The 27,603-nt window shown below is 47.9% G+C and overlaps 1 protein-coding gene across 1 annotated transcript in view; it reads left to right on the top strand.

Moving 5' to 3' along the window:
- LOC135394289 (leucine-rich repeat-containing G-protein coupled receptor 5A-like) overlaps positions 1-27,603 on the top strand; it is a 372,926-nt gene that overhangs the window by 237,910 nt on the left and 107,413 nt on the right. The window contains exons 3-4 of the mRNA XM_064624974.1: positions 1,969-2,040; positions 2,115-2,186. Coding sequence (XP_064481044.1) covers positions 1,969-2,040; positions 2,115-2,186 — 144 coding nt within the window. The remainder of the gene's footprint in view (positions 1-1,968; positions 2,041-2,114; positions 2,187-27,603) is intronic.

The following is a 27,603-nucleotide window of genomic DNA, read 5'->3' as shown; positions in this document are numbered from 1 at the left end:
CGCTCACCAAACATCCAACCGAACCGCTCCCAGACGATGGTAGAAAGAAGGCCCCGTTGCTAACGCAGCTCTGCTTTTATTACCCGTGATACGCCCCCAGAATGCATCGCAGACACGCGTACACACTAGTTCTCGCTTACCTCGCTGATGGCCAAGATAAGGTACAAATGGAAGCTCTTGTTCCCACAGTATTTATGTTAGGAGTAGCAGAACACATCTGGGGACGAGCTCAATTTCTCCGTTTTCTTACAAACAAACAAACAAACAAACAAAGAAACCTTCGCAGCAAACTTGAAGGAACTCTACATGCCGACGATTGTCATGGGAGGCTTCATGGAGGTCTTCTTTTAGATTGTATCTTCGTCAGGGGCATAGAAAAGCTAGTAGTTGCCAAGCACGTCAGCTACTTCATTCTCACCAGGTCTCTACTGTCCATTGTCGGAGAATGCCCCCGATAAGCTCATAAATGCTATCACATTTCAATGACAATATGCACAGCGATTTCTGACGTAATTTTTTTTCTCTCTCTCTCCCGATTCAGTTGTCGTATTCATATGTCTGTGTATGTAGATACATAACACGAATCATTTGATGTGATTTGATTTGTCCGTTAACCTTCCCAACCCGAACCGGTCGCTGAGAGTCAGGTTTAAAGTTCCAATACGGACTAAAAAATCCCTACCGAGTTTGTGCCATAGCAATTCATGTGTCCCACATTGTAGTTCCCCCAAAATATCGTTCCTCTACGTGACGCGGAAGCATCCAGCATTGGAAATTTCTAGTTTTGAGAAGTATGACCTCATGGAGTGCCCAATGTGCCACGCGTCTGGCACTATTCTGGCACGCGTCTGGCACTCGGCGGTCGATTTTACGTTTCCTCGCCACAGCGGCTGGAAGACTTCCAACGTGGGGCTGAGAGCGGAGACACGCGCTGTTGCTAGAAGACAGACAACTATCAAGTTTCGCGGGTTGTTTCGAAAATTCCTGGAGTCGCGTAACGTTCACTGACGACGCTCATTCTTTGCATACTGAGGTTTCGAGAGAGATTCGATAAAAATACAAAGATTAATAGAAAAATAACATAAAATACGAGATAAAAGAAACATTTTTGTCTGTAGTGATTCTTTAAAGGGGTTGCGACACTTCGTCTCGATAAATGTAAAGTGCGATTGTTATTTGTATCGATATATGAACCTGCATTCCAAGCTTTACAGCAAAGTGTGTACTAGACGCGCAGAAAACCACCACCGCGAATACCGAAACTTATAATAATAATAATAATAATGGTGCAGTGATGTTACACGTAAGGTTTGTCTGCCTAGTGTGGCGCACGTGGTGTGCCGGCATGTTGCACGTGCCGCAGGGTAGGACTGCGGGTAATTTCGACCACCTGGGGTTCTTTTGACGTGCGCCAGAAATCTTCGACACACGGTGCTGGAAGCGATGTTTACCTCCCCAACATTGCTGCCGTCCTCGGCCGGGATCGACTGCCCTGTCGTAACGACAGGAATATCTGTCAGTGGAGAAGCGCGAGAAATATGACGTGCTTACGACTACCAATGAGAATGGCTGGCCCTCTGATGCCAGAGCTTGACGAGCACGTGTTCAAGTGTCTATATCCCGACAAGTACGGCTCGTAGAAAACTAATTAATGAATTACAATATGAACTCTAAATATTGTAATTGTGTACTAGTGATGACGTTCAATAAATTTCCTCAAACAACTAATTATTTTTCTTGAATGCTCTAGTTTGCATGATGTCCTTGAGTGGTCCGGAGTAGCCGGGTCCACATTTGGTGAGCCGCCATATCCCGCACATCTTTCGTACATTCGAACGATACAGTTCAATCAAGATTTACACAATCAATTTGCAACATCCAAGCACCATAAAGTTTTCCAACAGTCCCCGTGTGTCGCCGTCAGCCTAAGTATCCGTTGAAGTGTGATGTTATTTTTTATTCCAACAGCCGACTGGACTACAACGATTTGGAATGGCTTCCTCCGCTGGTGTTTACGCCGCTAGTGAAGCTCACTTTTCTGTAAGTTAATCTGTATTCATAGCATTTCATACCAAGTTAATTTTGTGTCTGTTCGACATATCTGTTGTTCGCAGATCAGTGGAAGGCAACAACATCACCGAGTCACCATCGGAAGCGTTGCAACATTTGACGGTTCTGGAGACGCTGTAAGATAAAACCTTCCTGCATGTATCTCGATGGTTCTAGTTAGTAAGGGACAGCACAATACATTAATCTTACCGTATAGAAGAGGTGCAGTGCGCGCATCGGCACTTAGGAAACTCTACAGAAGGCTGCAGAACGTACAGGTGCAATGCCTTCTTTTGTTTTCCTCTGGCGCAAGTGAGGCTTAACCAGGAACGCCCTTCGTCAGCAAACACAAGTATGCGCCACGTGAGGACAAACGTCCGTTTCGTTTTGCGCACTACGCTGGGGTACACACATCGAATGCTACCAAAATACGAAGCATCGTCTAACATGCAATCGGCATCGTTGTCAGACCTATTCTCTCAGTCCTTCTCTCGACAGGCTACAGAGTGGTAAAATATGTTCGTCACAACAGCCGTAAAAAAAAATTCCAAAATGCATGTTTTTCTTGGGGAAGTTTGTTTTAGGTCAGTCACGTTGGAACGGATATGATATTTTCCCTTCTACGTTAGAATGGCATCTTTGTTCCATTCGTTTCTCCTCCATTGTGTAGTACCCATGCATCGAGAAGGTACTAGGAAAATCCTGTCCTGTTCATGGAGATATGTTTTATTGAACTGTGTTTTATCGACCGTTTTGTGGTGTTAATGAGAAGCCGAGCAAGCGACTTGATGAAAATCTGTTTCGTTTCTTTTTTTATTTTTTTATGAGCAGATTTACACGTAAGATAAGTCAGCCTGTACGCACACATGTGGCGACATACTGCTGGATTCCCGCCTTTTCGACCTCATAGGATAAGTCGTGCGAACATCAACGTCACATTAGCCAGTCACTTGAGGCAGTCCCCCGACGGGACACTTGATGTAGTCTTGAAGCGATGCCACGGGTTGATATGCTCCCCAGAATATCCTTCGTCCACACTGTTTAAGGGTGGGCCAGTGTTCCCGGGATTTTGCATGAACTAGGAGTGCTAACTGAAATCAAACGAATAAGGGTTTCTTCCGCACCATTAGGTTAGTATTCTATTGCGATTTCTAGATTTATCCAGTTACCAGTTTCAAAACGACACGCTTTTTAACACCGTGTTGTATGGAAATCACCACAACTAGAAGGTGTCTTTCACCCGTATGACCGAATCTCTACTCTCTTCTGATTGCCTTATGTGTTCTCTGAAGCAGACATGCACAAGATACTAAAAAAATATTGAAAATACGATACTAAATACCAACGGTAGAATGTAATTGAGATACGGTATACATACACCGAAATTAAAGTAACTAAGATAGTGTAGCAAATACTTCAAACAGTATTTAAAACCGGGTGTCGAACCGGAACCCAACCGAACCGAAAACTGGAACTGAACCGCTGTTTTTTTTTTCTTTTTGTGTGTGTGTGTCGTCTTGTAACCGGAACCCTGAACCCTGTATTCCATCCAGGGTACGGGAGGAGTGGTTAGGTAAGGAAATGAGGTTACATTGACACGCCATTCAGGGGGAAGAGGGTTAGAATCCAAAAATTGATTTCCTTTCCTGCCTATAAAACGTCGGGTGGCCTCGTTTCTTATAAGATAGCTCTGATTCCAGCACTCACCGTGCGTGTCTGTTCTGTGGATTCTAGTCCTATCCCCCTTTTTTTGGCGTGTCAATGTAACCTGCTTTCGTCGCACTTTGGCGCTCAAACTAGAGCCGACAAAAAAGAGGCGGATCCAAGGACTCATCTCCGCGGATTTTCGGCCAATTTATTTCAGCAATTGTCGTTGCGTTAGGTTGATTTTCTATGTATGTACATTTATATATACATGGCCCATACAAATAGTATAGACCTCTTATTCCAAATTGGCCACCGTGTATGTATTGAGAGGTGTCAATAGCCATTATGCATTAGAGACTCCATACGAAGGCGTTAAAAAGCGGCTTCGGCAGCACACATCCCCATACCATCGTCATCATGTATCTCTCTCTCTCTCTGGCTACACCCTGGCATGATTCAGCTTCCGTGTGTGTGTCCATGGCTGGCTTCCGGCAAGCGCGGTCTGCAATTGACTATGTCATCGTCCTCGTCTCCTCTATCCAGCAAGCAAAGCCTGATGGGCTCCTAACGGCCGCTGTCTTCCTCGATGTCGCGAAAACATACGACAGTGTTCTCCACAATGCCGTTGTTGCATCGCTTCAAGAAGCTGGTATGGGCGGCTGTACCCTTGCCTTGTTGCAAGCCTTCCTCTCCGACAGATCTCTGTTCGTACGCACAGCAGAGGGTGACAGCGCCAACAACTCTGTGCATCGTGAAGTTCCACAGGGAAGCGTCCTCAGCCCGCTCCTGTTTAATGTTATCCTGGCACACCTCCCTCCGCTTCTGCACAAGCATACCCATATCACGATCTATGCTGATGGCTTTTGCATATGGACCTCTGCAACGCGTCGTGATGCCATCCAGCGTCGTCTGCAACAGTTCTTAGACCTTATTGTTGCGCATCTTGCTGACAGTGGGCTGTCTGTCTCACCGGCTAAGACAGTAGCTATAACATTCACGCGGCGCTCTTTCCGCAAATACCCCCTGCTGCTAGCTGGCTCTAGACTGAACTACGTTTCGCACTCTCGCTACCTAGGCATAATCATTGATAAGGGACTGACATGGTCGCGGCAGATCAGCTCTCTCTCTGCTAGCACCCGCATCTACAGTAATGTGCTCCGGCACCTCTGCGTATCCTCCTGGGGCCCGTCCTGTGCTGACCTCCGTCGTGTGCATTGTTGCCTGTTGCGTGGCACTATGCTCTATAGCCTGCCTATCCTATATAGGATCTCCAGCACTCACGAACGGGAGCTGCTCAATATTCAGGCCAGAAGCCTCCGCCTTTGTTTGGGAGTGCCAAAGACTACGGAAACCTTCTCTATTTTGGTTGAGGCACGGGAACCATCGGTGCTTATTCTTCGCGATAGTGTCGACTTACACGAGTTTTCTTGCCTGCCATCCGGTTCATTATCTCTGTGACATTGCTCAACGTTCTCCCGCATCTGCATTCGGTAAAGCTATTCTTCGTTTGCGGCGTAACATCCCCGCAGCTTCGACCCGCGCCTCCTATGCGCCACCCATGTGGACACTTCACTACCCCACTGTACAAACGTCCATTCCGAGTCTTAGGAAAAAGAATGCTGTGCCAACAGTTGTGGCCTGCCAACTGACCTTGCACCACATCCACAGCCACCACCGGCTTCGAACCCAAGTATACACTGATGCTTCAGTCTCTCTAGTCAGGTCGCCTGCTGCCTTTTGCATGGGATGGAATTGAGCACGGATTCAAACTCCTTCTTATGTCATCTGCCGAGGCATTCGCAATACTGGCCGCTTTGAGACACTTCTCCTCGTTGGCGCCCAGGGTCTGGACGATTCTGACCGGCAGTAACGTGGCTCTGGAGGCGCTGTCCTCTTACTCTGCTGTAGTCATCAGTAACACCTACAACACGATCGTCGCCCTGCACTCCGAACTTGTATCCCTGAGACACGGCGTGGTATTCCAATGGATTCCGAGCCATGTCGGACTTTCTGGCAATGATGGTGTTGCATAACTTAGAGGAGGACGATGGGCGACCAGGTGCATGGGATTGCGATGAGCGCGCAGCGCCTGTCTCGAGTGGGGATTCTGGGCACTTGTTGATTAAAGCTTGTTGGGGTTAGTCATCTGGAGCCTCGGTCCGTCTGTCTCATTTACGTAACACATTTTGGTGCCGAAACCCGGGATTCGGACCGCGCTCCGGATGTCAAGCGAAGCACTCGACGGCCTACTGCGTACTCGGGCAGGAACCCGCGACGGGGTCACCCATGCCACCGAACATCTCGCCGTACTTCTGTCTCGACCGGTAAAAGTTAAGGCAGCAATTGAAGCAGACCTCCGATGCCTGATTGCCGGGAAGGCAGCCCTAGCGGAGCTGGATGCACAGGTCATGGGTTTGATAAGTAATGAGAGATTCGATGACGAACTGCAAGATATACTGGAGCAAGAATGGCAAGTGGAACTGGCAATTTCTAAAGCGAGAAGCGCACTCCGCCTGGCTCTCTTGCCTACCTTGCCTACTGGGACGTTCACTGTGTGGACCAGCGGAACAGTTCATCTCACTACAGCTGGTCAGCTCGGAAGTCAAGTCTCGGTCAGCCAGCCTCCTGCTTCTCCAGCTGGCGCAATTGAAGGTCAATCAAATTCGACAGAGAGTGACACAATTCAAGAACGCTCGATGTCACGCCATCCGCACCAGTCGGACCTCACAGCAAACATTGAGGCATCTTTCGAGGAATGGCGATGGCAGCGTACGGACAGCACGAACACAGAACACCAGGAAACCGCTGAGGGCCAGTGTGATGCAAAGGTATGGCCAGAGGACTGCAACCTCAGTACGCGACCAGGGAAAGACTGCACTGACTGTAAGGATTCACTAGTTCAAACCAGGTTGTCGGAAGGCCTACCTCCCGTCTACACGAGCAACATAGCACAAAAATCGTCGAACTCCGAATGTGATTCGCACGACGTTGTGCAAAGGCACCAACGATCTTCGCAGATCTTCGCTGAAAGAGAAATAATCCCTCCAGCTCATTTTGAAGCCGGCTCTAAGATAGGGAGAATGTCGTCGAACGTCGGCAGCAGAATCAACGCTCAACCGCTATCGGCGGAGGACCTTGGCAGCGCTTTAGAAGCCACACCTTTGCCCACAGTCGTCCACGTTTGCACGAGTCAGCAGACACCCGCATCGGTCTCCTTTATGACACTCAGCGACCCAGCGGCAGCTGCCACAGACCACAGACGGTTCGCCAAGGACTACTGTACAGCACACCACACCCTGTGCCGCACCGCGAGGATGTTTCAGATGTTTTGGGGTCTTCACGTCAGACGACGACGCGGACGATTGAAATATTGCAAGTCTTCGTAAACCCAGACCGTGAGGACACCTGCCTCGATCGGCCACGTCCCCACCTGACGTCACTTGGACACTGCACAGATATGATCGCCGCCAACGCGGTCACCCTGTCGGCGCGGGAGTGTGTTGCATAACTTAGAGGAGGACGATGGGCGACCAGGTGCATGGGATTGCGATGAGCGCGCGGCGCCTGGCTCGAGTTGGGATTCTGGGCACTTGTTGATTAAAGCTTGCTGGGGTTAGTCATCTGGAGCCTCGGTCCGTCTGTCTCATTTACGTAACACAGATGGTGCTGACGCTCTCGCTCGGCGTGCCCACGACACTGAGCAGCCAACTGTCCTTGCCCTCACACTCTCTATGTGCCAGCTGAAAATCCGCCGCTTTATTGCTAACTGAACGCAGCTCTTTCAGCAACAAGCTCTACGCGCCAATGCCTTCCTTAAATCCACTGACCCGCTAATGACACATGCTGTGCTTTGCCGCATCCCGCGCATTGAGGAGTCGTTGCTTCATCGGCTGCGGCTGAATGTGGCACGAACTCCACTCCTCCTGCTTAAGGTGAGCAAACTTCCATCACCTCTTCGCCCCACGTGTAATGTGGAAGCTGACGTGCAACACATACTCCTTGCATGCCAGCGGTACGAAGCTTATCGGTGCAGTCTACGGCGCCGTCTCGCTCATCTAGGCTACCGAGAGCTTTTCCTCGCGGTGCTACTTGGCCCTACCCAGCACGCTGCAGTCACGTCTGCGCTGGCACGATTCCTTCGGATTCTAAACTCTTGGGTACTCTCTGATACCTCCTATATGACTGTCTGCACAACGATTACTGAAGGAGCTGTCTTTTCCTGTATTTCTTCGTAAATTTCTGTGTCTCTGCTGATTCATCTTCCTTTTGCTTGTTTGTGTTTGTTTTTGGGAATATAGCAAGCCTAGATCATGGCTAACCTTTCCCTTCTTTTTTTTTTTTTCTCCTTCAGCATTAAACATATCCCCAGCGCAGAGCTTTACGGCATCTTGTCGTTCCTGTGGTATGCTCTGCGCCAGGCTCCGCGAATGTGCGTGGCATACACAGACTCCAGGGCAGCCCTGCAGTGCATAGAGAGCATGGGTGCGCGAGGTACTGCTCGCGACACGGTTGTCTGAAATCTCCAGCCTGTGGCTGAGCGGTGCCCTATCGGCAGTGTGCACACGAGGGAACTATACCAATGCAATCTCCTATAGGAGCTATAGGGGCTATCCCTCTCTCTCACTCTGTTGCTAGCAGACGACGTCCCGGTATACGACGATTATCTCCATTATCTCGCCCAACAGGGGGCGGCTGAGCTCGGCATCCTCTGGGAGTCGGTATTGGTATAGTTCCTTCGAGCGCGACACCGCCGACAGGGGACCGCCCCGCCGCAGGCTGGAGATTTCAGACAACCGTGTCGCAAGCCGTTCATTAGCTCCAATTGTCATGGACATACTCAGCGACGTTCAGTGTCTGTGCGACGTAGGTCACTCCATCACTTTTCAGTGGATCCCAGGTCACTGTGGACTAAGCGGAAATGTAGAGGCTGGCAGAGTGGCTGCTGCTACCAGACAATGTGAGGCGGTGATACCGAATATGTTGACCCGTGGTGACAGCACTCTAAAAAATAAAACTCCTTTTTAGGTGTAATTGGGGTGTATTTGGGGTGTATCAATTGCTTTACTCCCTTATTACACCCTCAAGAAAAAGAATACACCCTGTTTTTGGTCTGAAATGGGTGTAATATGTGTATGTCCCGCTCTGCAGGGTGTAATTTCGAGAATTGGCGTGAAAAAGGTGTAGTGGCCATCAAGTTTCTAATGCTTCGCTACGACAGGTCTGGCAACAGTGTGCTGTTTACTCTGTGTTCTCCAGCTATGGCGGTTGGAGTTCGTTGTGGTAGTTTTCGTGTTCTTTGTGGAGGTCGTTTGGTGAACTACAGGTCATTTGACCATGTGAGTTTAGGATGCACTGCAAGGTTTATGGTTCCGGGTCTTGAACGGATGCAAGCAACAGACGCGTCGTGCCCACCGGATCGAGTAGCTTATCCGAGCGTCTCGCTACAGCGTGCTGTTTGGTAAGTGTTGTCGGTGTATTTTGTCTTGTCTGCTTGTCTGGTTGATTGAGGTGCCTTTGAAGCGGGTATTTTGAGATTATGTTGGAACCTTAAGTGGAATGCACGGATTAGATCAGAGAACAGTGCGCGTCGCGTTGTAACGGTCACATGTGACCGTTAGGCAAAGTCAAGGGGTATACGCAACAAACGAAGTTGGTGCAATACGTGGTAGCAAGTAAAGCAGCTGGCAAGAGTCAACAAGAGCCAAGAGGTAGCGAGCAATGAAACCACTAGGCCACAACCCTCTGATTTCCGGTCAGATGTGCTGAGTCAATGGCTGTGCGCGTCTACTGAACAATGCGCTGGCAAGTTTGTGTGTTGGCGATGTCAGAATGGTGTACCTAATTGGTCATATACACTTGACCAGAAATCAGAGAGGTATGGGTTCGGGTCTCGCTACCGACGCTTCGCTGACCCTTTACCGATTGTAGCTTTGTAGGGACATTAGTCTTTTAACTACACTATGATTGTGTGCTTCATAATTTCTACGTTATTTTAATATAATCGACTGATTTTTAACTAGTCACAATATTACCATGGTTTTGGAGTATTATAGCTTGAGTTGCTTTTGCGCCAATAAAATTCAATCACCATCATTTATCGATTGCTTTACTTTATCTTGAGCTGCTTGCATATTGACGAGGGCGGTGTTTGTATACTCTAAATTCTTCTCTAGCCTTGGCCATCTGCGTAACTATCATGTAATTTGTGGTTCGCCCTTACTTTGATTAAGGCATTTCACAGTTCATTTTTTCTTTCAGTGCAGAGGCAGGACTTCTCTTGGCCTCACCGTAATACCGTCATCTTGGTCGACATGTTGGTGGACACTTTTATGTTTTGTATTGGGGGGGGGGGGGGCGGTGACTATGTATTTCTTATAGCAGTGCATGCAGTGTATTATAGGTAATCTAAATAAAGAATATGCCTGTTACTTTAACCGTTGTGTTTCTGTTGCCCTCGGCATAACACCCTTACTGAAGGGTGTTGTCTTGCCTGGGGGTGTAGACATACACCAAAAAGGGCGTCAGTTAGGGTACCGCTACATTACACCAAAAGAGGTGTTCAGAGAACACCCTTTCTGGGGGGTGTAGTTTTGCCAGAGGGTGTATATATACACCAAAAAGGGAGTCAGTTAGGGTATCGTCAAATTACACCCAAAAAGGAGTTATATTTTTTAGAGTGAGGAGGGCATTCTTGTCGGCGGTGATACAATCAATGCGCCGCAACAATATCGCCGGGACATTACAGGCAGGTCTTTGTTGCACGCCGTAAATCCAACATTGCGGTTTTCCTTCCCAGGCCGTATGCGCCGCTGTCTGTCCTCCCTTCTGCATCGACTTCGCCTCAATATGGCCTTCACCCCGCAGTTCAGACACAAACTAGGGTGTGCCTCAACTAGCTCGTATTCCAACTGCGCCATAGTGGCAAGCATTGAACACGTCCTCATCGACTGCCCTCTATACAGTTCGGAGAGAGCAATGCTCCAGTCCCAACTGACCCGTATGAACAACAAGCCGCTCAGCCTTGCCGCAATCTTGGGTCCTTTTTCTAACCCTGTGCAGCACCGTCAATGTCTGCACTCATTTTATCTGTTCTTGACGTCTACACAGCCTACTTGAACTCCTCTGACCTCAGAGCTTTTGCCATGAATGCGGAGAGAGTGATCTTCACAGCACTACATATCCGGTGGCCGACCGGATGAACTATACTATCCCCATCATGCCTGGTTCACACTGTTGCATTTTCATGCGTTACGGATGCAGCGCGACACGGTTGTCATGACAACGAAGCACGACACTCCGAAAAGCACACGCACCGCAAGAGTTGAGCTCGACCGAAGTCCATGCGGTACGGGCTACCTGCGGAGATGCAGCTGACCAATGAGCGAACGCGCTCCGCGCAAGCGCATCACTGCTGTGCTGTCGCGTGCTTTTCCAACATGGCTGCCTCCGGTGAAAGCACGTTGGCAAAACACCGAGCCGAGTACAGAGATTCATTCAGAGATTCAAAGTTTCGCCGACCACATCACGTTGCCCGTTCATGGCTGCCTGTGGAATGGAGACGTGGTGGAGTGGAGACGTGATTGGTCAACCACAAGCGTTTGACGTATCAAGAACGCATATGTCTGAACAGCGTGTCGTACAACAGCCGCCTCCGCACTGGATCCGCACCGTAACCGCAACGGAGAGAAGTTGTAGTGTGAACCACGCATCAGTTACGACGCACCCGCGTGTGTGGTATCTCATTTGCGTGTGTCATATGTGTATGCCTTATCTTTTTCATCGTCATCCCACTCATATATTAACCCACATGCACTGACGTATAGTACCGCAATTGTTGCGGTGAATCACCTCATCCCATCGTCATTCAAGTAATTGTTGTTGTTGTTGTTTCTGACAAATCTCATTCAGTCCCTCTGTGGCACGTACCGGTACGTGCCACAGACGTTATGTTGATTGTAAGAATCACAGACGTTGGGTTTATTGGGAGTTAATACTCCAAGCAATTCCTCGCTTGAGTGTTGTTTCTGTGCGTAATGGAATTAGGCTTAGACAGCTCACCATTCTTTTTGAGTCATGGGCGAGCAGGACTCTCGAATTAGCGGAAGCTCGCATGACAAACGATATAACGATATAGTACCTGTTTTCTCTTAGAAAGGGAATGCCAGCGCCTTTCGAAGTAACGGGGCAGTAGTGCTTGTAGTACTGGGAAGAATTTTCTTAATCTCTCGAAGTGTGCTTTTCGGACTTGTTGGTTGTCTTTCTATTTCTCTCACTATATTTCTATGCGTTTGTTTTTTATTCTGTGGTGTCCTGCCGTGCTCGTTGTTCGTTATGGGAGGTGCCAGAAACGAACTTCTTACTCCCGCGGACATCCCGTTCGCCGTAGAGGGTATGTCCCCAAAAATGATCTGCGGCTACGCTGTATTGTGGAACGTGCAATAAAGCAAAGAGTCACTATATACCTGTAGCTTTCGTGTTTTGGATCACACACACAAAAGCTAAATCATGCCAGGGTGTAGCGAATGGCAGCTGCCGAAACAGCTTTTTATCATTGATGTATGGAGTCTCTATTCTATAATGTCCACTGACACTTCTCAATACATACACGGTGGCCAATTTGGAATAGGGGGGTCCATAGAATTTCTATCGACAAACTACCGTGTTTCTTTATACTGTTATTGACATTTGTCAACATAGTTTTTATAGACAATTTTTCTTGCAAGAGGAGAACAAGGAGAACAAGGAGCAGCGGCTGGCGCATTTCACACTGGCGCTGGTGGTGGTGACGTTTATTAAGAAAAGGAAATGTGGTCTGCCTGCTCAGAATAGTGGCGGCAAGTTACATTTCCAAGGGAGGGGAGCAGGGGAGGAAAAGATAAAGCTAAATAGTTAAGAAAAGGAAGGAGGAAGGAGAGGAATTGGGGGTAAGAGGTGGATGAAATTACAAAACTGATGGGAGTCCGGTGTCTTCTAGGAAGCAGAGTGCGTCCCGAATTTTCCTTAGGGTATATCTTGACCCTTGAGGGTGTATCAGCTCATTAGAAGAGCGTAGAGTGGTTCCTGTGCCCTGAAGGCGTTCAAGTAGGGTTTGCCTTTCTCTGTGATATCTTCCGCAACGAAGGAGAAGATGAGATATGTGTGATAATTCTCAACGAATTCTATCTCTCCCTGTTATTTTTTCGTCAACATCAACATCTGTACAGCTTCTGCAGTATGGTGACCCTGTTCGTCTGAGTTTATGCAGGAACGCTGGTGTGAAGGCACTTCCCGTTCTCAGTCGATGTATAAGCGCTGGCACGGTTCCTTGTGGTAATCCAGTAGGGCAAGGTTTGGATTGACCCAAATAACGGCCGAGTCTTACTTGAGTGGTTTTGCCATTGAGGATGTCAGTGATGAAGCGGAGGGTTCTACCCGTGACATTTATTTTCTGAAGTTGAGATGACACCATGAGACGAGACCATGTCGAGAGCGCTTCTTACATCAACAAAAGCAGCCAGGAACGCGAGACCTCTTTTTCTTTTTTGCATAATCGACAGCAGGGCAGAGCTCTAAGAGATTGTCTTTGGTTACGAGTTTGCAGCGGAATCCGGTCATCCAGATAACACAAAATGATCCGAGAAATGTCTCTGCGACGTCCCTTCGCGGATGTTTGGATGTCCAAGCGATGTGCGAGTTTGGTTCAACAGAAGTCTAAAACGCGTCTAAATGAAACTCCGATATTGATGTCGCAGTTCACGTTACATGGACGTCCGTTGTGATCTCTATATGGGACTTGTAGGAATCCTTATAGGGATGTTATGTATTCACTGGAAGCGGGCTTCCCTGCACAGCATGACAGCTCTGAAGAGGTGCTAGCCTTATTGATCTTGGGTCCTTATTGATATTGTCGCGTTCAACATAGTAGAGGTTTTCAAACACCATAGATCAGGACATGTGCTGATCTATGCTGTTTGACAGTCTCTATCTTGTTGAACCAATTACTGTCATCAAACGATAGGAAATGCTCACTTGCTCCGACATAATAAACGCCCGTTCTTTATTGGTTCCCCAAACTAGTTAACATAGTACAATAAAATTTATAAATTCAATAGCTAAGACAGTGGCGGATTCCGACCCTCGGTTAAGGGGGGGGGGGTGTTTCTTTGTCGAAGCGCGTAGTGGGGGAGTGGGGAGAGGGAAATGCAATGAATAAACTAACGTTTTTTTTTGGGGGGGGGGCGATTACCCAACCGCTTCTCCCTCCGGATCCGTCACTGAATTAAGTTGGGTAATACCACGGCTGCATCAAGTGGTACCTTGCCATTGGTCTACATCAGAGATCAATACTTTAAACGCACGCAATGAAGAATATTCCGCCACTATATGCCTATCAAGAAGGAATACGAAAGAACGTCCAATGCACACAAAAGACATCATTGTCCTTCTTCCGATTCACTGCGTGTTGCACTCGTCTTCTGACGACTTGTGGTGCGTGGCGCAACCATGACATTGTCGCTTGCTGAGCTACTGCAAGGGCGCCATCATTGAGGAAACACCCTGACTTTGTCAAATAGCCTGGAAACAAACAAAGCGAAGAACACCTAAATACATACCAAATAAATACCCAATTCATCCGTTGCATATCCCAGGAACTTTGTCCTATCAACCAAACACCGTCCAACGTAAGCAAACATTCGCACTGACTTGACTAAAAAATGTTGTGCAGCGCATCTCAGTCAAACTATTGCTCATTTAAACAACAGTATATAATGTCACATTGAAGCAGTTCGAAGTATAAGGCTACATACCTTTGACGCCATCCCGTGCTTTCGCCTGTACCTCACAAGCTAAGCAGCTACACGCACAGCCAACGTGGAGGACAAGGTGTCAACGGAAAGTTGCCTTCCCCAAAACTTTCAAAGAGCAGTTTCAGCAAGCCACACTTCTGTATTTGTCATCCACATCACGAACGCAAACACCTCGAATTATTACCGTAAACATAAACATCACGATAAAGATTAACCTCAATTGTAGTGGTGATTCGTATTCTTCTTAATATTGCATACTCTACTCAGAAGTGTGGCTCATCAAATGGCGTCACGGATCCACTGTCGCGTGAACGCCTCATGACACCTGCTCATTCACTCTTTTTCTCAACACACTTGGGGGAGCGGGAGGAGATCCTACTTCGCACGCCGACAGACATTTCTGGGATTTCATTACGTGTTTCATAACAAAAAGCAACAAGTATACCCGCTGTATAAGGGGCACGTCCCAGGGCTATGTTAGGGACGCCGTTCCAGGACGTGGGACGTTGGCATCTTTTTCGGACATCTGAATGAAGTTTCGTGTTGTCTGGGTATATTACTGGGCAAAATGGAGTGAACCTGCAGGAACCACAATAGTCTTCTCCCGGGTGAAGGTCTCACTGAAGAGCTTGGCAGCCTGACTTATGGTGATGCCTAGTTTTAGGGCGAATTTGTGATAGGATGGCCATCACATTGGGTTCCAGCGAGTTTGTCAACGACTCGACATACTTTTGCTCCAGGGGTTTGTGTACTCAGCGAAGAACACAATCATGTCCATTGGTGGCTACGCAGCGCTGTGGAGTAGCGACGTAGGACTGCTGAGGCTCTGCGGCAACTTGCTAGGTTCGTACGGGATCGGTTGTGTCGAAGGAGGTGCTGTGATCTGCTCCTTGCTGCAGCTAGGTTCAGGGACTTTAGGTCTGGTGTTGGGTTGGAAGTACGAGTGGCGATCACCCAAGTAGCAGCAGTCGAGCTGTTAAAGATGTCAGCTGTGATGTCGTCAGAACAGAACTGTTCTTGTTTAATAATGTCCGGAACTGATCCCTGTGGATTACGGAGGGTTCCTGTACATGCGGGAGGGGGCGCCCTGCGAAAGAGTCCGGGCAGTGTTATTAAAATGGGAAAATTGTCATTTCCCATTATGTCCGGTCCTACTTCCCATACGACCTCTAAGTCTGGTGAGTGAATCGTGACGTCTATTGCAGTGTAGGTACTTGGAGGCTTGTAGAAGGTTGGGGAGCCAGTATTAGCAATGACCATATCTAGTGCGTCGGCAGCCATTTCACAATGGCGTTGCGCGACAGCATTCGCCGGCATACGCGTCAGAGGAAGAAGAAGAAACTGTAGTCTGCCACGTGCACCTTGGCACACGGGCACGTTTGAACTCCTTTATACAAAGGGACACTTATGCATATCCCAAAATCCCAAATCTCACAACGCAAGTCTTTCTGGCCTGAACACCTGTCTGCCGTACCGCGATACCCCTACATGTCGCTGCATACGCAAATTGTCGCCAGGTCGTTCCACTGCTGGTGTCCGTCCCTCTTCTGTGACGCCTGAAGAGGTTGTATCTTCGGGTGCTATGCCTTCTGCTTCCTCTTCCTCCGGAGGATCAGCCTCACCGAAATGCCGCTATGTACGCACAGGCAAGAAGGGAGCGTAGTATTCGCAGCCGTCCCGGGTGACGCCAAGCTGGACCAGACATCTTGTGTTTCTTCGAAGCAGACCTGACGGGGTCTGCACCACATATAACCGTGAATACGTAGAGCGTCGAACGATGACTCCTTTCGTTCCGGAGCCCTTGACCCAGACTGTCCCCTGGTTTCAAATCTGGGAGAGGTCTTGCCCGGTGCCTCCTGTCGTAACGAAGCATCTGACCTTCCTTTTCTGCTCCCATCATCTTCGAAACCTCCTCTTGATCCAGCATCCTTGGACGAAGTGTTGATGGCAGTACCGGAACTCTGCTTCTAAGCCGTCTCCCCATCATTATTTCTGCAGGGTTGTACCCGGTGTTCCCAGGCGTGTTCCTGTACGCTAACAACGCCAGATAGGGGTCTTATTTTTCCAGCAGTCGCTTCACCGTTTGCACCATTCGCTCTGCCTCTCCGTTCGCTTTGGGGTAAGACGGACTACTCGTCACGTGCTGGAAACCGTAGGTTTTTGCAAAGGTTTTCGAAACTCCCTCGAAGAGAACTGGGGGCCGTTGTCCGACATGACGGTGTCGGGTATTCCGTGTCTTGCAAAAATGCTCTTGATACGCTCTATGGTGCACGAGGAAGTCGTTGATGGGAGCAGAGCAATTTCCGGGTAAGTGTTTCTTCTAAGGTCAAGAAGGTCGATTCCAACCATTTGCCATGGAAGCGTTGGCGTCTCTGATGGAAGCAGAGGTTCTGCTGCTTGTTCTCTACCTTTTGCGCAGGTTTGAAATCCTCTAATTGTCTTGGCTAGCTGCGCCGAGATTCATGGCCACCATACGCTCTCGCGCGCAAGTGCCCTGCACCTGACTATGCCCGGATGCCCTTCGTGATGCGTCCTTAGAATTTGTGACTTCATTTTCTCAGGGACGATTATTCGTGTGTCGAAGGCCAGAGTATCTTCATGGATAGTGATGGAGCCTTTGTCTTTCCAATACGGTCGAAGTGCCAAAGGAGTTGATGACCACCGCGGCCATCCTGTTTCGCAGTGCCTTCCAACAGACCTTGTTGGGGCGCCTGGATGCGTAGCAGTTGCAATGGTTGAGAGGAGATGCCCATCATTGCTCCGCTTGCAAAACTCTGGACTTCATCATTAACTGCGAGACATCTGGTGTCAGGGCCCTGTTGCAGTGGCGCTCTCGACACAGTGTCTACGATGGCCAAATCCTTTACAGGAAAGTAAACAGCGTCGTAGTCGAACCTCATCAGCCGGAGCCGAAACCGCTGAATGCATGGAGGAAGTACGTCGACAGGAGACTTCCCTAAGAGCGTTACGAGAGGACGATGGTCTGTCTGAAAAGTTGCGTGTAGACCTCTTAGAAACCCCTCAAACGCTCTGCAGCCCATGTCATACCCAAGGCCTCCTTCTCGATTTCTGGATAATTCTTTTCAGTATCAGCAAGAGACCTAGATGCGAAGGAAACTGGCCGGCGCTTTCTTGACGGCTGAACTTGTAGTAATACAGCACACAGGCCGTACGATGAGGCGTCTGCAGAAACGATGATGGGAAACTTGGGATTGTACTTTGCCATACATTTGGCTGAGCAAATCATCTCCTTCAGATCTTGGAGCGCTTTCTCTTGTTCGTGGCCCCAGTGCCACTCCGAATTTTTCTTGAGAAGCTCTCGAAGTGATCTTGTCTTGTCTGCGAGGTCAGGGAGAAATCGTGACAATTGGTTTAGCATCCCTAGGATCCTCCTAACTCCAGACACGTCTGATGCAGGTTCGAGGTTCTTTATCGCTTCCATCTTCTTTGGATCTGGACTAATTCAGTCCTTGCTGATCTTGCAGCCGAGAAAAGTGATCTCGCTGACGCCGAAGGCACACTTATCACGGTTCAACGTGATACCCGCTGCCCGAATGCGCTCCCAGCACACTCTTCAATCTTTATCTTTCGTCGTGCTGTGCCTTGTACAAGGACGTCATCCATGAGGTTTGCCAACCCTTTGCAGTCCACTGAGAATTTCTGCCATTCGCTTTTGAAGTACTCTGGAGCCGACGTGATTCCGAACGGTAACCTCGTGAAGCAATACCGTCCAAACGGCGTAATAAAAGTCGTGAGCTCCTCGCAGCTTGGGGCTAGCTTGATCTGGTGAAAACCAGAGTTGGCGTCACGCTTTGGAAAAACAGTCGCCTCGCCTAACAGGCCCAACGTTTCTTCTACGCTTGGGAGAACGTATCTCTCACGTAGCACGCTTGCACTTAGCTTGGTAAGGTCGACGCAGATCCTTATCTCCAGACGGTTTCAGTACTGGGACTGTCCCAGCACATCACAAAGCCGGGACATGTACTGAACGAATTATCCCAGACTCTTCCATTCGTTGCAGATCCTTTTTAACTCCTTCCCGCATTATAATGGGGATGCGTCTAGGCACACTGAGAGAGTAAGGCTGGGAGTCTTTTACGAGACGAAGCGTATATTCCCCGGTGAGCGTCCCCAGTCTTTGGAAAAGTTCAGGAAACTGTTCCTGTACATCCGTCTGCTTGTCCAAGTAGGCGACGAACTTTACGAGTCCAAGACGTTCAATGAGGGGCATTCCAAGCAGCGCTACGTGTAGTGGATCCACAACATAGAATTGCTCTTGGCAGTTCTTGTCCTTCCAGCGGACTTGCCGGTCACGTTGAGCTGTTTGCCGCTTGGCCCTTTCAGTCGCTGATTTGAATTTAGCAGCTTCTTCGGAACGCCGGGGAAGGTAATTGGTGGTACGGAAACTTCTGCTCCAATATCGACTTTTGCTGGGACTTCTCCGTTGATGGTGATGTTGACGTACCTCGAGCGAGCTGCCCTTGGAGCTGACAGAGCTCCCAGAAATGCGGCATCACTCCCCCGTGCTAGGGCATTCACCCATTTGCTTCTGTTCGACGCCACTTGACTAACGCGAGCGAAGTGTCCGTTTTTGTTGCAGACAAAACATTTGGAGTTCGTTGCCGGAGAGACAGACCTCTTGTGTGGCGGACCACCGCAGTATGCACAATTCCGTTGGTTGTGCTGACGGTCCTTGGCGTGCTTGGCAGGCGCAGGCTTGCCAGAAGGCCTCTTCTCTCTCGTCCTGGCAACAGCATCGACATCCGTAGTGTTCCTTTCACCCGACAGCGCAGTACCACACCGGCGAAGTTCCTGCTGTTGGCGATGCACCGTCTCTGACGCGCAAGCTTCAGTGCTGCAGCCAAAGTCACTTTAGCGTTCAGTTGTAAACTCTCGGACAGACCTTTGTCTTGGAGGCCAAGGAAGAAAAGGTTGCGAATCATCTTGTTCTTCAGAATTCCGAAGTCGCACTTCTGCGCCAAGGTTCGCAGTGCGGTGGCGAACTGATCCACCGATTCGTCTTCTTCCTGAGTCCTTGAATGGAAGCATGCGCTTTCATAAACGAGGTTCTCCGCCTCGAGGAAGTGTTCCTCGAACTTCCTCTACACACTGCCGTAGTCCTTGTTGCTGTCTTCATCTAGTTCGAAGGTGTTGAAAATCTTCTTTGCTTCTCTACCCATAGTATACAGGGTGTTCAAAATTAAGCTTTCACTAGCACTTTATAAATAGACGAACAAAAGAAAACTGGCTGCTATTTTTCTGTTCCTTGAGTAAGAAACAGGTGCTACATAATTAGCAGCACCTGTTTCTTACACAAGTAGCTTAAAGTTCTCATCCGGGTTCCTGTCATCGCTGGGTTTGCTTAGCGCTCGTGAAAGCTTAATTTTGAACATCCTGTATAAGAGCGTGCGGACCTGGGCTTCGCCGCTGAGTTTGTTGAGGCCTGACGCGTACCTGTAGTCCTCGAAGTGTTCGATCCACCCGGGCCACAGCGAAGCATCGTCGCAGCTGAACGGCGACGGTTGCTGTAGCGAGAATCCAGTCAGCACACCAGGCGCTGTCGAACCGTTGCTATTCCCGTGAGCCATCCGTCGAAGATTCCGTATCCTAGGCGTGGTACAATTCTGACACCATGTAGTGTTCTAAATGAGCCCCACGAGCCCCAAAGAAGAAGTCCACGCTCCGGTGTCCGATGCCTAAAAAAAGCCAGGTTTATTCTGCGCGTGCCCTTTTGTAGCAATGACTCCCAAGCATGCGCACATTCTCAACAAGCCACATCGTTATCAGTATAAACGCTATTACAGCACAGTTGTATTGCTGACTGATTAGATGAGTCTCTATAATAGTGATCCCATCTTCCTTAACGTTTTAGCCTGCTGTTTTTATATTCTTAGTTTACCAAATCGCTTAATTTTCCTAACAAAGTCAACAAGTGAGGCCAGTCCTAGAACTCTGCCCCATCGCTTTTGGACTTGAGTGTAACACTGTCAGAACAGCGCCAACACTCTTGTACTTTATGTATAACTCACCCCAAATTTCCAATAGATTCCCTTCCTGGGTTGGATCTAGCATATATATTCTAAATTAATTTAACTAATCAACTAATCTGGCAGTTTAAAAAACCTACATCTGTTAACCCAAACTTGATATGTGATTCCGACCGCTACTAACATGTAAAATCTGTTGTCTTTTGATTACTTCCCCTACTTTCCTTACTTTCGTTAAGCTGCTTAATCCGAAATACTGTAAACTTATTTTTATTCGCGATGTATTAATTTTCGCGAATTTCGCGTATGCTAACACGTCGCGAAGAATTGTACTCGCGAACACAGCTTGACATTTATCCCGCGAAAGGAAACAGCCCTGGAACCGCGAAATTAAGTACTCGCGAATAACTTCGCGAATGACTGAATGCGCGATTCACGAAAATTAATACATCGCGAATAAAATACATTTACAGTAATTATTAAGACAGGACCGGTATGCCGGTAACTTACACGCGAAAATGGTATGCCCCACCGTTTCTATTTGACCGAAGCACGCAGTTCCTTCTACTGTTTTTCCGCCACTGATAAAATTTGTTCCAGTTTATCTGAAGAGAAACTATGTATTCTTCTCCAAATTTCCGCTGTTATCTTAGATTGATGTTGTTCTGTTTCTCTTCTCCTCAGATCTCTGTATAATTCTGCGACTGTCCTTGCGCTGTAGTGTTTATTATTGTCTAGCTTTTTCAATTGGAGCACTATATGTGCTTCACTGCTTCATAAATTGCTGGCTGACGTTCTTAAATGGGACACCTGTGATCTATCTTGTCTTGGCTAAAATGTACCTAGTCAAAATTTTGCTACCTGATGTCCGATATCCTTTCCATCCAACATCCTATATATTCCATATATGCTTCTGACAGATGTTTCAGATCAGAAATCTGTAGAACTCCAATTTCGATAGGTAGTTTCATTTTCTCTTGTGCTATCCATTGCGTTTTCCCATCCCAGATAAACTGAAAGTAGAGTTTCCCAAGTCGGCAGCATATTTCAAAAGAAGTGTGACAGAAAAGAGGTATGCGCATTTCGGAGTCGTAACTGCTTTGGTAATCAGCGTTCGGGCCATCAGTGATGTTCCAGGTTCAACACCCTCTACCCTTATATTTCCCAAGTGTTTTTCTAACCGCACCCAATTGTTATTTGACACCCCGTCCTCATTAAAACTTGACTCCAACAATTCTCGTCTCTTCCAGAATACTCAGACCTAGATCTTTCCTCGGTTTCTCTCCTCCGAAGTATACTAATTTTGATGTGTCGCTATTTATTTTCGCTCCAATCATGTACCATATCCTTCCATTACTTCCAGTGCTTTCTCAACTTCCCTTTCGCCTTGAACAACCATAGTAAGATCATCTGCGTAAGCCACTATGGTTTTGCTTTATACAGCCCCAGGTAGGTAGGGATGTAGGTAATCCTATCTCTTTCACTGCTTCACATTGGTTCAGCTCTCGTAATAATATATGAAGGGCTAACACATACACCAGGGGAGAAAAGCGGCGACCTTACCTCAGTCCTCTTTTGACCTGAAAGCTCTTGCTTAACTGCCCGTTGTTTAGTAGCCTGCTTCTGGCATATGATACGAGGGTGGTTCCATAAGTTTCCGGCCCGACCAACTTTTAATAGTCATAGAGACGAAACAAGTGTATCACTTTTCGACATAGTCACCCTTAACTTCGGTGCACTTTTGACACCTTTCACCCAGCATTTTTATACCCTTGAAAAAATAGTCCGAAGTTTTCTCCGCAAAATGCTGGAAAACTGCCTCTTGCACCTCACTATCGTTTTGAAATCTCCGTCCTCTGAGATCCCTCTTCAAATTTGAGAACAGGAAGTAGTCAGTCGGTGCCAAGTCTGGACTGTAGGGTGGGTGGTGGATTTCTTCGAAGCCGCACTCCTTCAGTGCAGCCTTGGCAACAGAAGCCGTGTGGACAGGGGCATTGTCCTGGAGCAACCGGACACCTCGACTCAACCTGCCGCGCCTCTTTTCCTTGATGGCGTCTCGCAGTCGATGCAGGAGTGAAGCATAATAAGTCGCATTCACTGTGGTGTTCCTCTCTTTGAAGTCGATGAGGAGGATCCCGTGACAATCCCAAAATATTGTTGCCATGATCTTCTTTGTGGATTGTGTGACCTTGGCTTTTCTTGGAGGTGCTTCTCCTGGTTTGCGCCAATCCATCGACTCCTTTTTCGAAAGGGGATCATAGTAGAGCACCATAGTCTCATCCCCTGTGACAATTGACTTCAATATTTCTTCTTCGTTCTCTTGACAGATCTCCAAAAACTCTTTGGCACAGACGACGCGCTGTTGCTTTTGAACTGACGAGAGAAGTCGTGGCATCCATCTCGCACTGACCTTTTTCATGTGAAGGCCCTCGCCGATGATGCGAAAAACGGTTGTTTTGGAAAGCCCCAGCCTTTCTCAGATTTCCTTCACCTTCAGACGCCTGTCGCTCAGCACTTCCTCCTTGACAAGAGACAAATTTTCTTGTGTCACCACTTCCACTGGACGACCATCGCGTGGATCATCTTCAATGGACTCTCGCCCCAGTCGAAACTGCTTAGCCCAGTCTTTTACCGTTGTGTACGACGGAGAGGCTTCCCTGTACACGTTGTCCAGTCCCGCTTTAATTTCCGACATTTTTTTTAACATAATTTTTAACCGACAAAAGCATGGAGAGGGTTGAGGGTGGTGCTCAGGCCCTCCAACAGATGGCGCCACGCGTCCTTAATCGCATTTTCAAATTCGCGCGCATTTTCTACCTCGGGCCGGAAACTTATGGAACTACCCGTACATAGCCCCTACTGCTGGATTTTCCACCCGAACTCTTCTGATGTTTCCCTTCTATAACGTCGCTCAGTTCCCACATTTTCCACGCTCCATCCTTCGACCTTTTACTGCAGCATCACCCTGTGATGGTGACACCCACTCCTCCATATTTCCTTGTATTCGGCCAACTACAATCCTGGCTAATATTTTGTAATCTAAATATAGCAATGTTATAGGTCTCCAGGCGCCCAACTCCTCCTTACGCTGCTTATCCTTGCACAGCAGGGTGACAGTTCCTTCTAGGAAGCTTTCTTGAAACGAACTTTGCTGAAGTGTCTCATTAACCTTCACCAGAGAGGGGCTTAAGACGTTTCAATACCGATTGTAAAATTCTGCCGGAAACCCGTCAGGTCCAGGCGGTTTCCTGCTCTTCAGTCTACTAACTGCCTGCTCTACCTCTTTGCAGCGAAGTTCTAGGCTTTTCCTGGGCGCTTGTCTCCAGAAAAGGAATCACCTTCCGTGAGTCCATTCTCAAACACGTTCGCATAGAACTCCCGTGACACAGTAGCTATTTCACCTTGTTTGATGACTCGTCTGCTCTTGTCTATCAGGGCCTCCATGGGCTGTTGCAATGAAGCCAGATGTTTAGAGAGGAACCACCGTGAGCACCAGGCTTACTTCTCTAGATTGTCCCTCGCCGCCATATACCTCAACTCCTCCCACCTTTCCTCACGAGTAGTGTGAGGTGATTTTTCGTAAAGGCGTAGCTCACACCGGAGAGTGCTCCCACGTCGAACTGTTGCAACCGCCACATGTGCTCCTGTAGCTTGTGCGTCGTTGCACGCTTCTCATGTGCATATTTCTTCCCGCAGTTCTTTACATCTCTTTTAAGTTTCTGCCACCAATGAAAAGTATTGTCACAGTCCTTGACCTGTCTCTGAATTCATGACTTATTGATGAACTTTTGGATAGTCGACCAATTTCAGATTCGTTCGCCGTGGGCGTTCGGAGCCTGGACACCCCATTTGTCTGACTTCCAGTAGGACTCCCTTGTGGTCAGTAATATGAAGCGTTTCCATAGTTTTAATGTCTCTTACTTTCTGTGTCATTCGACTTGATACGTATATTCTGTCAATTCTAGTTCTCTTTTTATTGAGACGGGTGAAACCCCCTTCCTTCCCACCTGCCATTGACCACACGACTTGTAATTTCAATTTCTTTTGCCCACTCCAAGTGTCTAGCCCCACTACTGTTGGTATGTTTTCCTGGTCATGTATCACTAGCATCAGTTACGCAGGTAAAGTCACCGCAAAGTATAAAATTGTGAGCCAAAATAAAATAGTACGGAAGTTCCTCTTTATATAGAACTACTCCGATTCTTTTGCTCTGTTTGGGCCATACACGTCAATTATTCTAAGTACTCCTCCTCCATCAGTTATGTCCACTGTAATTACTCTCCCATCAATGTCTTTTACGAATTTAATGACTCTTATGCTCCTTGGTGGTAGGAGAATAATTTGAACCCCTTTTGAGTTGTGCGTTCCATAACTCCAACACGACTTTGTGTTATATCGAATTCCATTGCTCCTTGTTGTGTGTGCCAATGTGTCTATTGAATTAGCATGCAGCTAACTTCCGAAAACATCTTTAGTACAATTATTTCATTTTGTTTTCGTTTGCTTTTATTTGCATTAAATCTTAAGAATTTAAATGTCATAGTATGTAATATGCAGTTATAACGGTGGAGGAGACGCGACTGCCTGATACGGCATTGTATTTAACGACTTCGTCTTAAATATCAATCTTCGCTTTTCCTGCACCTTTTTTTTTTTCTTCTTAGGTGCCCTTCTTCCTTTCAAAGCCATGCCGCGGTCCTTCTTATCAACTTCCTCGCTTTCTTGTCCCTCACTTTCCTCTGATACCATGGTATGGAAGCTTTCTCCACTGCCAGAATATGTAACTTGTGACACTGAAGAAGCGCTTAAGGTTGTGCTTGTTGCAGAGCAAGCATCATCATTGCTTGCTTCCTTTTCAACATTGCCATTGCCAGCTTTTGACCATCACCTTTCTTCTATACTCCTTCACTCTTACCTTCATCAGATGCGCTTCCCTGCACCTCCTTGCTGACCTTCATTTCGTCGTCTTAACCCTTCTCTTCTGCCTCTTGCTGCTTTTCAGATGTCCCTATTTCTCCCCATTGTTCCACTGACTACTTACCTCATTTTAATTTCACCATAATTCTCTACGATTGTGTTGCTCGACTTGTTTGATCACTCCACAACTTCCTGCACTTCCCGCTGCTCTGTACTTTCCAAACGTGGAAAGTTCTCCTCTGGCACCCACGGTGTACTCTTTGGGTCAGCAACGCCGTTGTTGGCCGCACTCAAGTGGGCCGCACTAAAAAAAAAAAAAAAAAGGAAAGTGGGAGAGGGGAGTTGAGGACTTCAAAATGATGCATAGGCAGGATGACCCCCTTTAAGCTCCATGATGACCAATCCTGTTCCTGTTTCGCAAGCTTCGTGCTGTCCACTGTATTTTCCCCTTTAAGTTTTAATTTCCAATTCATTTTCGACCGTTTTCGAACCCTTTCGAGTCCTAACCCTTTTTCGAAATCGGTATTTGGATAATCGATGGGGTATCGGGATACAGTTATCCTTCGCATCTTCGCTCTCAGATAACGTGCTTCTACCCGTTTTCCACCAATCACTACTTCTCCTTTATTCCTTCAGTAACATGGCTCCTACGACTCATAAGTACCTCATAGAAGCCATAGCCTTGATTCTGTGCACCGCGAACTCTGCCGGGGGTCATCTTCAAAGTAAGGAACCTGACTATGGAGGCAAGCCCATTTACACGCACTCCAGCTCTAGCCTACATAGTGGAGAACTCCGTCCGAAGGTGGATTGCTGACACCCTGACGACTCTTGTGTCATCAAGGAGGAGAACTACCTATGGAGGTCATCCCCTTTACACCAACTCTATCTTACATACCAGATAACAGCGCTCCCAAGGGGAGATTGCTTTTTGTACGTCCTACCATGCAAACAATCCTGAAGCACCGGAACAGTCGCTACAGCGGCAGTGCAGTCCTACTGTGCTTACTCACCTTGATGTGCCACTCATCTTGATCCTGATCAAATAGTCGAGTCGATGTTAGCCAGCGCAAAGAGCACTCGACACACCCGTGTACAATGACTGCTCACGGATGATATGTGCACGCAGCCCGGCTCTCACTGACTGGAAAAAAGCCACGCTCCCAACATCTGAGCCACCAAAGGCCAACCGACAGCGGCGAAGCAAAATTTGCAAGTTTGTTTCAGTGATCAGCAATGACAACTGCTTCCGCTTTGCGCGCACTACTGGCAGCGGTTCAACCACTAGCAGAATGTACTTTACGGTCATCTAATCCACTGCTTGGAGCCTAAATATATGCGCCGCCTTACTCCACAGTAGAAGCGGAATATGGCGCCGCATAAAAAAAAAAAAGAAGGACGATTAATGTAATTTTACGTTAAATGCGTTAGTATTCGACGTAGTATCTTCAGCAAACAAACGCAGCCGCTTAGAAGGCTATGGGAGAACGTTCAACACACGTCCGACCTATTCCAGGGGCGAAGTGCAACTGACGACGGCCCAGTGTTGCCAACCTACATTCGCATTTTTCCCCAGATTGGACGAAAAAATTACCAAGATTTCCCTAGACTGTGAGTTTGTCCGGCGACGGCTCATATACTCATTGAACTACCGGCGACAGCGCCGAGAACAAATACGAGTAAACGATATCACCTCGCAACAGATGTATTTGCGTCGTGATTCCATGGTACACTCAACATTTCAAAACAGATGCCACGGGTGGCCTGGTGAGAGGCGGCAAGCGGAAAGGACAACACAACCGTGGTTCCCTGTCCGTGAGTGCACTCTTAAAACTGGGGAGAGGGGGGGGGGGGTCGAAGTAGCAGCCCGTTGTTGGCCGCACTCAAGTGGGCATCGTCACGACTATAGCCAAATAAGAGAAAAAGTGAGAGAAGAGAGTTAACGATTTCAAAGTGAGGCATAGGCAGGATGAACGATACTGATGGGACGGAGGTGCACTGTAGATGAGAGGTGCACTAGAGTGGTCTTCCCGCGAGGCCCGTTTCTTGAAGAAAACGCACGAGGTTGCGAGTTTTTGTAACTCGTTCTGCATAAGAAACTTCGGGGAACATGACGTCCGTCAGTATGCCAGGCCTGGAGTAGGGAAGGTCAGTTTCCCGCATAGTATGGTATGCGCGGCATTCTGTCAGGATATGTTCGATAGTTTCCGGATGAT

The sequence above is a fragment of the Ornithodoros turicata genome, chromosome 5 (assembly GCF_037126465.1).
Source record: "Ornithodoros turicata isolate Travis chromosome 5, ASM3712646v1, whole genome shotgun sequence".
In the NCBI taxonomy this organism is placed as follows: Eukaryota; Metazoa; Arthropoda; class Arachnida; order Ixodida; family Argasidae; genus Ornithodoros; species Ornithodoros turicata.
The sequence above is the reverse complement of the archived record's forward strand: the minus strand, read 5'-3'. Positions and strand labels throughout refer to the sequence as shown.